The 12737-nt window shown below is 41.1% G+C and overlaps 1 protein-coding gene across 8 annotated transcripts in view; it reads right to left on the bottom strand.

The window, feature by feature from the left end:
• LOC106571599 (CYFIP-related Rac1 interactor A) overlaps positions 1-12737 on the bottom strand; it is a 28859-nt gene continuing 16122 nt past the window's right edge. For 2 of the 8 annotated variants that reach the window (XM_014144850.3, XM_014144852.3), the window contains 12 exons: positions 12359-12413; positions 7596-7675; positions 7329-7408; positions 6055-6176; positions 5721-5826; positions 4884-5020; positions 4632-4709; positions 4188-4304; positions 3952-4031; positions 3661-3787; positions 3399-3469; positions 1-3074 (listed from right to left, as the gene is read on the bottom strand). In XM_014144850.3, the coding sequence (XP_014000325.1) occupies positions 3011-3074; positions 3399-3469; positions 3661-3787; positions 3952-4031; positions 4188-4304; positions 4632-4709; positions 4884-5020; positions 5721-5826; positions 6055-6176; positions 7329-7401 (975 nt within the window). In that variant the 5' untranslated portion in view covers positions 7402-7408; positions 7596-7675; positions 12359-12413 and the 3' untranslated portion in view covers positions 1-3010. Of the gene's footprint in view, positions 3075-3398; positions 3470-3660; positions 3788-3951; positions 4032-4187; positions 4305-4631; positions 4710-4883; positions 5021-5720; positions 5827-6054; positions 6177-7328; positions 7409-7595; positions 7676-12352; positions 12414-12737 lie in introns of all 8 variants that reach the window. The other 6 variants (XM_014144856.3, XM_045695857.2, XM_014144855.3 and 3 more) reach the window with 3 other exon arrangements.

Below are 12737 nucleotides of genomic sequence, written 5' to 3'. Positions count from 1 at the left end.
TGCAGAAAATGTACCAGTTTAATTTTCAGTTCACACATCCATTCAATATAAAGCAAAAGCCATTTATAAACATTGAACCAACGTTCCAAACCATTAAAAAGTATTGTCAGTTAAAACAAATCCAACTAATATTCAAATATCTCAATATTCAACACAGCTTGCATAAAACACAGAATAATAATAATAGCATGTATTGTGCTGAAGACATTATGTAGTTCAATACTGACAGAAGTTTGACAGAAATCTTTTTTTGGAATTAAACCTTTGAAACATCCTCAGTATATTGATGTATCAATATCATACAGTGTACATTTAGCTTGACATTTCTGACAGTCCATGTACAGTATTCATTCATTGCATATATACATTGCATCCATCACACACAAAAAAGTATGGCTCACACTTGTCACAGTGCATTATGGATCACCAGAAAATATAGAAAATAAACAATTAACATGAATGTTAAATTCCATGGAGGACATTTGACATATTTTTTTTTCTTAAACGTTTGTTAGTAGTATTGTATGTTATCGCGATGAGTAACGTTACAGAGATGCATTGAGTGTAAGGATTTTAATTGAAGCTTGGATGACATACTAAACAGATATTCACTGTGTGGATTTTAAACTCTAATAGCCCTTCGTCTCATTTCACATTAACACTGTAGATCCTAATAATTTACTGTATAATTAAATACATTTAATTCATAATTCTGAGGTTGGTGACCATTGCTGACTTCGTGACAAGAAAAGGCACAAGACAGGCTACTTTAGTCTAGCATAAATGCCCATTAATGGTCGTAGGGTTGTGGGTTCTCTAATAAGGAAAAATATGAACAGGACACATTTGTAAAGGATTGGCCATTGTTTAGTAGCCTGAGTGCCAGTCTGTGCCGTCATGCCAACTCCCTGTCAAGTGACAAATGTTTGGCTTGACAATGACAGCATGCGAGTTGGCAGGAGCACAAACTGATCTGGGACCAGGCTAATTGGTTGCATGCTGCTCTACATGACATAGGCCTATTAGGCTGCGTTAACACAGGCAGACCAATTCTAATCTATTTCCACTAATTGGTCTTTTGACCAATCAGCTCTTTTGCCAATAATTTAGCAAAATATCAGAATTGGGCTGCCTGTGTAAACAGCCATAGTCTAAACGGTGAATCTCTGCATTTCCCGATCATAAAAAATAAAAAAAGGAGCTTCAATTCCACATGCGTCTGGACAGACAGGACCGAGACAGCAGCACAACAAGTTAATGCAGATTTTCTTCAAGTCATTAAATCAATAACAAGCGATTGTCTGACCTTTACCAAACAACCGTTTCTCCAATTCCATAGGACACCACATATTTCCAGAACAAAAGCCACTCACAATCCTGACACTTTGTAGATCGCTTTCCAATATTGTTCTCCTGTTAATAATTAGATTAATATTATTTACCACTGAACCAAGTCAAAAAGATATACACCAGTGTATACATGCTGAATGAGCTTCGAGAAGACTCCTATAATGCCCCTTTGGTCAATGTTCATTAGCATGAAACAATGCTGCACACACAAAACCAGTCTGAAATTGACATATTTAAATCAATCATCAAACCAAGATATGGAGTGTAGATTTAATCTTGGAGTGCCTCCAAACAAAATCCGTGACAAAATATATATATATATATTTTTTTACATTCGGCTGTAAGTAAGAGTATAGGAGTGAGCGACAAGGCCTTATGCTACAGAATGGTACTGTGTGTGTACTGAAATGATAACTGCTGTGTGTACATTTTTAGGGATTTCTTTTTCACCCTACCAGAAGTGACTGTGTTGAAGTGTGACCGCAGTCCAATTCTCGACCCGTCTCCTCAAAGTGTGCACTCGTTCACACCCCTTCATAGAATGGACAGGTGTGGGAACTCCCTCTAGTCTAGTCAACACTTACACCAAAAGGTGAGGGAACGAGTGTACACTTCAGGTAAGGGAGAGAGAGAATGGGACCACAGTCAGACTGAGGATAAAGGAGAACAACTAGGAGAGAAGGCTCATCAGAATCACCGCTATCCTACTACCAGAGTAGAGATCTCAAAAAGGAATTGTTTTTGCCACTGTATGTCACTTAAAAATAACCGACTTAATTTGTATTGAAAGCTGCTTCTTTGAGCAATGGACTTCTGTTAGATACAAAAACACACCTGATACATGAAAAATAAAGAAAACTAAATTACATACTGTATCCTCATCCTTCTGCCATACAGGCTCAAACATTTGGTTGATTTATTTCTTATGGCACCGTCACTTCCTTGCCAACGAAGCACAACATCTGCCAACAAAAGCACAGCAATGCCCGCCAACTTACCGAGAACACTTTATATGAAAGGCATCATCACTTTCCCCCTCGATGCTTCCCCTCGCTAAATTCCAAACCAGCCTCTAGGCCCTACCCTACAGGCACTCCTGTAGATCTGATAGGTCTGAACAACCTTCCCCTTGCCTTCTGATAAGACTAGGTGGAATTTGCGCCATATTGCTTACACCTATCCAATCATTCCGATCTACAGGGATGTCTAGGGATTGGGTAGCATGGTCTCAGATCAGTTTGTGCCGTCTTGCCAACATTGAACAACCATAGGCATTAGGAAGACAGCGCAAAGTGATCTGGGACCCGGTTCGACATCAATTCGGAATTCAGCTTCTGTTGACAACGAACCACCAATGATGAAGCTCCTTTCATTCACCCGCTCACTCGTAGGAACCAACCGGAGTGCTTGTTTCTTCAAGTGCTGCTTGCCAAGCTCAGGTTGTAAGGCTGAAAGGTATATCCACAATTTGTGCTTCAACAAAATTACAGTATAGCCAATTCATTTTTCAAAGTAAAAGGTACATGTTCTATATATGTTTCAGTAAGTTGGAGGGAATGACTATGTAAATACATAAGTATTAACATCCAGTCTTTTAAATTATGTAAACATATACATCTTTTTTTGAGGTCAGTACATTGATCCTCTTTTGATAGAAATGTTACTGAAGCATCGTTCGGATATTTTTTGGAGTGGACTCGTCATTCAGGTGTTTTGTGGTGAACCTGAAAGAGAAAGCAGACTAATGTGAAGCAGGCCACGCGACTGAAACACCTCGGCATCAGCTGTTTTCAGACTTGTCTATCAAAATATGCCATATTAATTAAGACTTCTAAAAAGACACACAGGAGTCACATGGACTGTTTGCTGTATTGCCGAGAAAATGCTTCTATCCAAAGAGCATCCTCCACACCATTGTCAAAAACTGTAAGTAGCACTCCTACCAAGGCGCCATTTCTAAATCATTTGGAATTCAGAAACTTAGGTAAGGTTGGACATGGCCCGTCTCATCAGAGAAGTACTAAACTGAAGTGAGGATAGAGACTTACTTGAGGGCGTTCAGGAGACCTTCAACGTTATCTGCTGGTTGTTCTTTCAGGACCTTTATGCATCCCTTCATCTGATGGGAAAAAAATATATAATAAATAACATTTACCTTAAAATACATGTTTAAAGCATTCGAAATACACGCAACCACATTTCCCACTGACGCGATTTAGACGAAAGAGCGAAATTACACATGCTAACATTAGAGTAAGATTGGGCCTTCAGGGTATTATAGAATCAGTATATATTAGAGGTGGTGCTGACGTCGATCTTGGAGGACTTGTTGAAGGCTCCGTTGGGATGGACGTGGTCGTACAGGATGATGACTCCAACCATCACTCTCATACAGAACAGCAGCGTGTCCTCACTGTTGAACCTGCTCGTGTAGTCTCTGGAGAGAGAAAGACGTCGACACACACACACACTAGTCAATTAAAAAGTACACGATGAACAATGTTTAATAGTGGCAGCGATAAACATACTGTTTTGTTGCACTGGATATATTTTCCCTGCAATGTCGCTCTGCTAAAATGTCTACACGTCAAGTCAACTCACGGTGTCTCCAGCATGACTTTGCAGACGCTGGCCATGGTGCTGAGAACGTCAGTGGTGTTCTCCAGGGGTAATGTCTTATTCTGGGGCGGGGGGAATAGAACAAGGTTACCATTATCAACATAACACCAACTTGCCTCAAAATCAGACTGAACAGTGCTGCTATCAAATTAAACACAAATCTGACCATCAAATCGTATCGCAGAGCAGCTAACAGAGGAAAAGGACTAGTCTCTCACCTCGGTTACGAAGTTTGTCGTAGCTGTGCTTAAGGTCTTCAGCATGGGCGTCGCCTCGGCGTAGAACAGTGACATTCTGTTGGCCATCTCATTGTTGACCTCGCTCTCGATATCCAACTAGAGACAAGACAGGCGTAAAACAGACAGGCGTAAAACAGAGAGGCGTAAAACAGAGAGGCTCAACGTCTGATCCATCTTTAGCTCCAAGGCAGACGAGACTGGATGTCAACGACAATGGAGTTCAGACTGCGAACCAGGCAAAATAAAACAAAAAAAACAGATGTCTATTTTAGATCCAATGTGACAGAATAGCTCATGACTAGGGACGCAAAATTCTGGTAGCTTCCCCAAAATTGCCAAGTTTTTCAGAAATCCCAGTTGCAGGATTGGGAAAGTTACAGGATTTTTGCAACCCTAGAAATGACAGTGCTTTCTCTGACTCACATTCATGTTGTTTATCCTATTTCGACTGATTGTCCTCCTGTAATAACTGAAGTCATTCTGAATGGCAGGAATTCGCATCTGAAAGACAAAGGACAATCATTCAAGCACCAACAGACAATGTAGGAACTCTTTACCGGAGGGAATAAAACAGGTGCAAAACACTGCACTTTTACAGAAATGATATGTGTGTGTTTAATTCAAAAAGTGTGGTTTGACGACGTAGTGTTCCAACAGCAGTCACATCAGTCCGACCTTGAGTTCATCGAAGCGCAGGGTGAAGTGGAGGATCTCAGCGAACTGTTTGGCCAGAGCCTGCTCCTTCTCCAGGTGCTGGGTTGGGGTGTAGGGGGGACACGTCAGGGACTCCAGCAGGCTCTGGAGAGCCTTCTCTACAGGAGCAGAAACACGCGGATGTTACGTTACAAACATGAGGGAGGTTTTAAAAACAGACCAGGCTCTCCAGCAGGCTACACATGGCCCCCTCTACACATACCAGGAGAAGGAAAGAGGCTAGGTTATCAAAAATACTTTAGGTCTTCAAATGTGAAAAAGACTACACTTAAAGACAGAATTCATCAAAGTTCAGGAGCGTAAGTATTTTATCTCCCGCTTTGGGTTGATGTGCCAACGTGTAGTTTATAAGTGTATCATGTTTTGCGGAATTACTGTTTTACCTCAATTAGCCATGAAATCCCTAGGTTGAAAGCAACTGTTTTTCGAGAAGCTGTGCTGCGCCATTGACTAAAATGTTTCCCCGCATGGGCCAGCCCCCTAGAAATTCAAGTTTAACCAATGAGCTTCAGCCCCTCGCCATATGAGTGACAGCTAGCAAGAGGCACATCATGGAGCCAGAGAGAGAGCAACGACGTGGTGCACTTATCTGCACTTGCGTGACGCAGTACGCCATTTTCAGGGAGGGAACCACTTTCAGAACTACTTGGCTAAAAAGGATACAAAAGTACCAGAGAATCCCCTTTAAGATAACAGTACAGCACCGTCACCAAATTGGATTGATTGGCTTTTGATAGTAATTCTAAAATGTCACCCCCCTCTGCGCTTCTTCGTGGCGGGATTGAATGTTGCACTGACCTAGTCTCAGGGAGAAGCCGTAGAACTTTTTGAGCCGTATGACTAAGGGGCAGACTGAGTTCCAGGCTCTCTCCTGTAGGAGCATGTCATTGGGGTTCTGAATGGCCTGGGGACACACATACAGACAAATGGTTAAATATACATCTATATGGAATATATATATAAAAAAATATTTAAAAAATAAAAATAAAACAGGTCAGAGAATTGGAAGTCATTGAGATCATTAACAGAACGATAAATGTATAGGTTTGTTTCAGTTTGTGTGTGTGCTGAATATGAATAGCCTATGTCTACGACGGTGTGCGTGTCAGCATTATCCAGTAGATATACATACATCTCGTATCTCCTGTCCTGCTCCCTTGTAGGCCTGTAGGCCAGACAGAATGCTCTCCGAGTCCTGGAGCACCGTGTTCACCTGGTTCCATACCTCCCTCTCACAGTCTGTAGGCTGCGCATCTGCCACACAACAACAGTTAGCCTGGCTAGCTAACAGGCAGCACATAGACAAAACACTGTACATGAAACTCATACACATTCTGACACTTTGGTTTTTAATGATTATGTGATGAGGCAAACTGAACGTTTACAGGAATAGGGAAGTTCCAATGATTTTATCGGTTTGTCGAAAACAAATCACGTACGTATAGGCCCTTTTCTCGCACCTAAGCAATTCATATAATTAAATCAATTTACTTTAGTCAGGGAATTCTAAAAAAACATTCAGTAAACCCGACAGATATGAATCTCTGGAATCAAAGCTAGACTAAATCTAAACTTAAAGCACGACGAGACAAAGGCAAGGCTACTCTGTGGTAAACCAGCTAAAACAGTCAGTAGCCGACAATATTTTCAGACAAAGGCTAAATATAGAACATTAGTTACAATACTGACTGTGGGGAGAATTTGCGTTGTAAAACATTCCCCTCCTTCCCTTCCTCTATGGTAGATAAAGAGTGATGTTGACGCTATGACAACAAGGGATGAATGAGGTTACCACTAAGGAATATGCTTGGTGTGAGTACATCCCCAATTTGTGTGACTTTAAGCTAAAAACAGGATATTTGTTGTGTCTAACCTATATTATGTGTAGGAAGAGGGCAAGGCAATGAAGCAATGGAGATGCATGGACGCTATTGGTTAACGACCACTACGCTAGTTCCAGCTGCATCTGGGCCTAGTCTAAAGAGCTCTACTAGCAGGACAAGCAAAGACCAATAGGAGGTCAGGACGTATCAAACATCCAATACGAGAATATATTTTTCTAATGAGTCATTCACTGGCATGAGGAAGATGACATGGTGCGTACAAAAACAAAAACGCCGGCTTTTAAATAGATATCACTTGGTTAGATGATAGACAGGCAAGCAATGGGGTGTTCTAGGAGCAGAGGGACTATGAAACATGCAGGTAGGTTAGTAAAAAAAAAAAAAAGGGACAGAGACAATTCCATTTCATTTCAGCCAATGGAGAAAAAAATATATAAAAAAATCCTAATTGGAAACGAATTGAAATTGTCCCAAAACCCTGCTTAGTAAAGTACTGTAGTTCTACAGAAGTGAAGCTGTAGAGAAGGAAGAAGAACCCAGGCCAGGCGAAAGCTGTGCTCACTTTCAAAGTCAAGGAAAAAGTTTGGCCCCTGCTCGAGCTCAGTGCAAGTGAGCACTTTTAACAGATTCCCCATTTGGTTTCTGAAAGAGAGGAAAGCGAGAGAAGAAAAGGGAGGTGTGTGCCGTGTTAGAGAGATCGAGACAAGTACAGAGACGTCGCCACAACTTTAGGTCCAGGAGTGACCCATAGATACAAACCACCTGCTTACTGACGGACTACGGGAAGAGTTTCATGGTTACAACCTCCTGCACACTCCTTCAGACTTACTTTCAAAGTCCAGGAAAAAATGTGGATAGTTCTCTATTTCCCTTGTTAGGACTTTTAGAAGATTACCCATTCCAGCAAACCTGATCAAAAATGAAAAGAATGATAAAACAAAAAAAGGTAAAAATCCTTTTAGATGCAGTTGAATATATTTACAATTCAATGTGTCAAATTATTCAAGAGAACATTCCCTGTGGTAAAAACATTCAGTGATTATAAAGAGAGAACGCATTTAACACATTTCACAGTACTATATAGTACAGAGGTTGTTTCAACTCGTTTCTGTCCTTTATAGACTTTGATAACCACAGCGACAACATTGTGTAAAGTGAAAGTCACTAAATCGCAGAGGCCTGACTGGTAAGTGGTTCTCTCACACAGACACTCAAGAGTGAAAACAATATTTTAGAGGCCGCTGTCAAACATTCCAGTCCATTAGCATTCTCTCACCAGTGTGTGTGTGTGTGTGTTACAGTTATAATATGGGGTGTCTTCAGCGATTCAGAACTGGTGGGTCGCAACACACATTTTTTGAATGGGTCGTGAGTGTGAGCCATTTTTTATTTTTAAATATAGACTCCAGTCTGAACTTAAACAACTTAAACCAGGTAGAAAGTGTGTAGAAACGATATTGAACTAACATTTTGGAATCATTTAATCTCTTAAATGTTTTTCTTCAATCACAGTATTTTCAATATAGGAGCTATTATTAGCAGTGCCATTTTGGTGTTTGAAGTCTCAAAACGAGAGTTCATGAACATTCAAGAATATGGGCAAAATGTTATTGACAATGACAATTTTTTTGTGCTATATTGATAAATGTAGCAATTTATATGACAAGGGATTGTCATATAAATTGCTACATTTATCAATATAGCACAAAAAAAAATGTTTTCCAGATTGTACTTTGCCAATTATTTTTCGCAACGCGAATATTGGGTCTCGACTGAGACAACCTGGTTCAACCAGAGGCAAAACCAGTCGAGAACCACTGCTCTACATCAAAATATAGTGGTGTGATTTAGTTGTGGGTTAGGCGTTTATGGACTCCATGTACTAGGCCTGTGTAATGGAATAACACAGTGGCTCCTCTATGTCTCACAGTGTGTGTGGTGTGTGTGTGTATTTAGGAGGCCTGACACAATTAAAAACAGAGGATCTTAAGGTCCAGCCTTTAGAAGATGAAGTCCTCTCTCTTCTTCAGGATTGGTGGGTCCCCCGAGGGACGGCTGAGCTAACGTAGGCTAATGTGATTAGCATGAGGTTGTAAGTAACAATAACATTTCCCAGGACATAGACATATCTGATTTTAGCACAAAGCTTAAACTCTTCTTAATCTAACTGCACTGTCCAATTTACAGTAGATATTATTGTGAAAGAATACCATGCTATTGTTTGAGGAGAGTGCAGAGTTATGAACTTAAATGTATTAATAAACCAATTAGGCACATTTGGGCAGTCTTGATACAACATTTTGAACAGAAATACAATGGTTCATTGGATCAGTCTAAAACTTTGCACATAAACTGCTGCCGTCTAGTGGCCAAAATCTAAATTGCGCCTGGGCTGGAATAATACATTATGGCCTCGCTCTTGCAATTCAAAAATTGTACAAAATGTTATTTTTTTTTGTGTATCATCTTTTACCAGATGTAATGTGTTATATTCTCCTACATTAATTTAACATTTCTACAAACTTCAAAGTGTTTCCTTTCAAATGGTATCAAGAAGATCCTTGCTTCAGGTCCTGAGCTACAGACAGTTAGATATGTAATTTAAGGTGAAAATTGAAAAAAAAAAAAAAAAAGGGCAGATCCTTTGAAGAGCACAGTCTTGTTAAATCAATAGGAAAGGGGTATGTCTTGACACTCTTTAAACCATTTCATTGGAGGCAACAGGTGGTAATCATTTCCAGAGGATAGGCGACTTTAAGCACTGCTTTCCGGGTGGTCACTATAACATAATTACACACCAGGCTAGGTACATCAGAGGCTAGTGAACATGATTACCATTGAGGGTGATCTAAAGCAGTGGTTCCCAACAAGGGGTAATGCAGTCACAGCTGGACCAAACAGAAGGGGGAGGGAGTGAATGGTCAGCCCTATTGGCTGTTTGGGTCTACTTACGCAGGTGCTTTGTGGTTCGATTGGTCCATTAGCTAAGGGTGTTAGTAAAGCTGATAGGAATGTCTACGTACTATTTAGTAGGCTATATCCAGGTGTTCAGTTGTAGAGAATTCACACACAGTACAGTGATATATTAATGCTGCTTTTTCCAGATACCAGACAGTAACTATTAGGTTGGTGATACAAAGACCCACTGTTACAGTGTGCTTTGCACATGATCATCACGCTGTATGTCTCCCACATTGCATCTCTCTTAACGGAAAGCTCTTCAAAGTGATAGGCTAACACTTAACAAGAATGCATACGTAAGTCGACAAGTCAATCAATCCCTTTTGGAATCTTCAGCCACTCGCATACTCCTGAGAATGTTATCCAGTTTATTCCATTTGAGGGGTGCATCACCTTTGCATCACTTTTGCCCACTAGGGGCTGCTGTTGGCTCATGTAGCTTATTCCCAGTACAGTGCTTCATTGAATGTACTAGATGAGTCGACTACTGGGTTTGTTTCTCTCCTTTCATAACTTCTGCATACAGCAGTTCTAGATAGAGCTGTATGGTATACAGGCTTTTGCTCCAGCACTAACCACCAATTCAGCTAACCGTGGCCTCTAGAATAGAGACCACCAATTCAGTTGAATCAGGGTGTTAGTATAAAAGCCTCGAGTGGGAGACCAACTGCAGTTGTCAAAGTTCCAGTCCGTGTCCCAAATGGCACTGTATTCCCCACACTTTGCGGCACTATTTTTGACCAGAGCCTCAAGGTCCCTGTCAAAAGTAGTGCACTACATAGGACATTGGGTGCCATTTGGGAAGAGGCCCAGTGTAGCTGTGTGGAGAAGAGAGGAGAATGTGCAACACAATACTGTTTCTTTTTGCCTTGGCCAGGCTGGATGATTCTGTTTATCAGGCTCAAATGGACTCTGTAGATTCACTAACGTTTCTCGTCTCAGTCTCATGCGTCACACAGAAACGGGAAGAAGAAAACCAAAATCAACAAGGCCAGGCCCAGGGCCAGTCTAAACAAGCACAAGCTAATATTCAGAGAGGGAGATAGTTAGGCTGGGCATCACCATAGTAACAACATTGTGCTGACTGGCTGCATTAGTCACCTTACTGTGCCCTGGAACTTACCGGATAGTAGGCCTAAGTTCAGCTAAATCTCAGGAACACTGACTACAAACATGTTCCCATTCAAAGAAATCCTAGGATAAGAGACCTTAGCGGTGTGAGATAGCAGGAAGCCTAGTGAGGAAGCCTGTTAGACAAGGCCTTTCCAGCGTAACCCTCCGATGCCTCTCACTGACAGAACGGTAAATATGGAGGGGAATTCAAACATGCTCGGTTCCACTGTCAACTATTTAGCTGCATGTTTTAACCTGAAAACCAATGATCGAGTGATTTAAAATCTTCCCCTCTTTCTGGTCTTGGATTGGCTCAACCTGGAAACACAATACCTCACTAAAGAAGTCTTAAGACACATTTTCTGCCAGCCATTAAAAAAAAATAAAAAAAATCCCCTTTAAGAAAAGGGCCTTGTGTATCATTATAACCCATATTTTAAAGGGAAGTCTTTTAGGAGGTCAGAAAGCAATACTGCTTTAACAGCCTGTCTAAATGTCAAGTCTAAAATGGTTGTTTTTCTAATTTTCTCTGCTGTGTGAGTTGCCCTCAGTAGGGCTGGTTTAATATGCTCCATAACACTGTCCTGATTTCACTTTGACAAATAGAACAGTGAACGTTATTGCCGCTGGTTGTCACGCTTTGTGCTTCATAATTAAAACTCAGTGCAATTAAAGTCGAAATGAGTGGAATGCTAAACGGCTTTCCTCGCTGCGTTTATATTGAAACAACCTCTGTTGATGAAAATAGAGTGCCGAGAGAAAAAAAAAAACCAAACCACAACTTCTGCTCTGGGTTGAAGCCAGGATATCACTTTGGTGCACATATTTCAGAACTGCAGTAAATTTATAACTAAACCCTCAAGGGTGGTTGCCCAGACCACGATTTAGTCCTACTCCTGGGTTGTGTTCAGTACAGAATGGGAGAAAACTATGAAACTGTGCAACAGGAACTTGTCCAATAAGAACATACATTTTAGTTTAGTTTTCCTGATGAAAAAACATTTGGCAACATTGTGCTCTGCTGAACACGACCCAGGTCTTAAAACATTCCACTTCAAGTGGGTTTTCATGCAGGAGTACACTATCTGGGTCTGTGCAACCAATAGACAAACATCATTGGCCCAACCCCCTCAAACATGTTTCAGTGTGTACATTACCAAATAGCTGTGAGGACATGGCCGCAGATTCAAAGAGAAAGTCGTGTATATTACATAACAAAGAAGCTAATCTTAGACGAAGTACCATGTAATCATGAAAACCACAGGAACATTGTTACAGGGTCGTATTGCGTCACTGAATGAGTCTAGTGTGGCGGTGAGGTCAGGGCCTGTGTATTGCGTTTCAGTGTAGGAGTGCTGATCCAGGATCAGTTCTGCCTTTTAGATCAGAATTAATAAGATAATAAGGAAAAGGGGGGAGGCATGATCCTAGATCAGCAATCCTACTCTGACACTCCTTATGAACACAGGCCCAGGGATCAGGCGTAGCTAAACTGTGATAGAGATCGGTTACCTGTACCTTATCTGGCGGAGGACTTGGCTTCCCTTCTAGAGCATCCACTTATTCTTGGTTTCTGAAAAACAAAGACAGCTTCTGTCAATATCTCATTGTCGTGCATAATATAGTGCATTGAACATCTAAAAGCAAGCACTGTCAACGAGTGTCAGATCAACAGCGAAGTGTAGACATCTTGTTAGGCATCTTTGACTAGGTGTGTGCGTGTACGCTCAAACAAACAATATTAGGTTTCCTAATAGACACAATGATTAAAAGGCATCTCTCAGCTGTCCCAGGTTAACATCCTCCGAGCCCACTGAAGACCCAGACCTAGTCTGCAGGGAAGGCGCACGCACCAACTACAGTTACTGCCACAGAGCACATGCGAGACGCCACAGCC

Source organism: Salmo salar, chromosome 15 (genome assembly GCF_965601325.2).
Source record: "Salmo salar chromosome 15, fSalSal1, whole genome shotgun sequence".
Lineage (NCBI taxonomy): Eukaryota > Metazoa > Chordata > Actinopteri > Salmoniformes > Salmonidae > Salmo > Salmo salar.
This window is presented reverse-complemented; position numbering and strand designations above follow the sequence as displayed.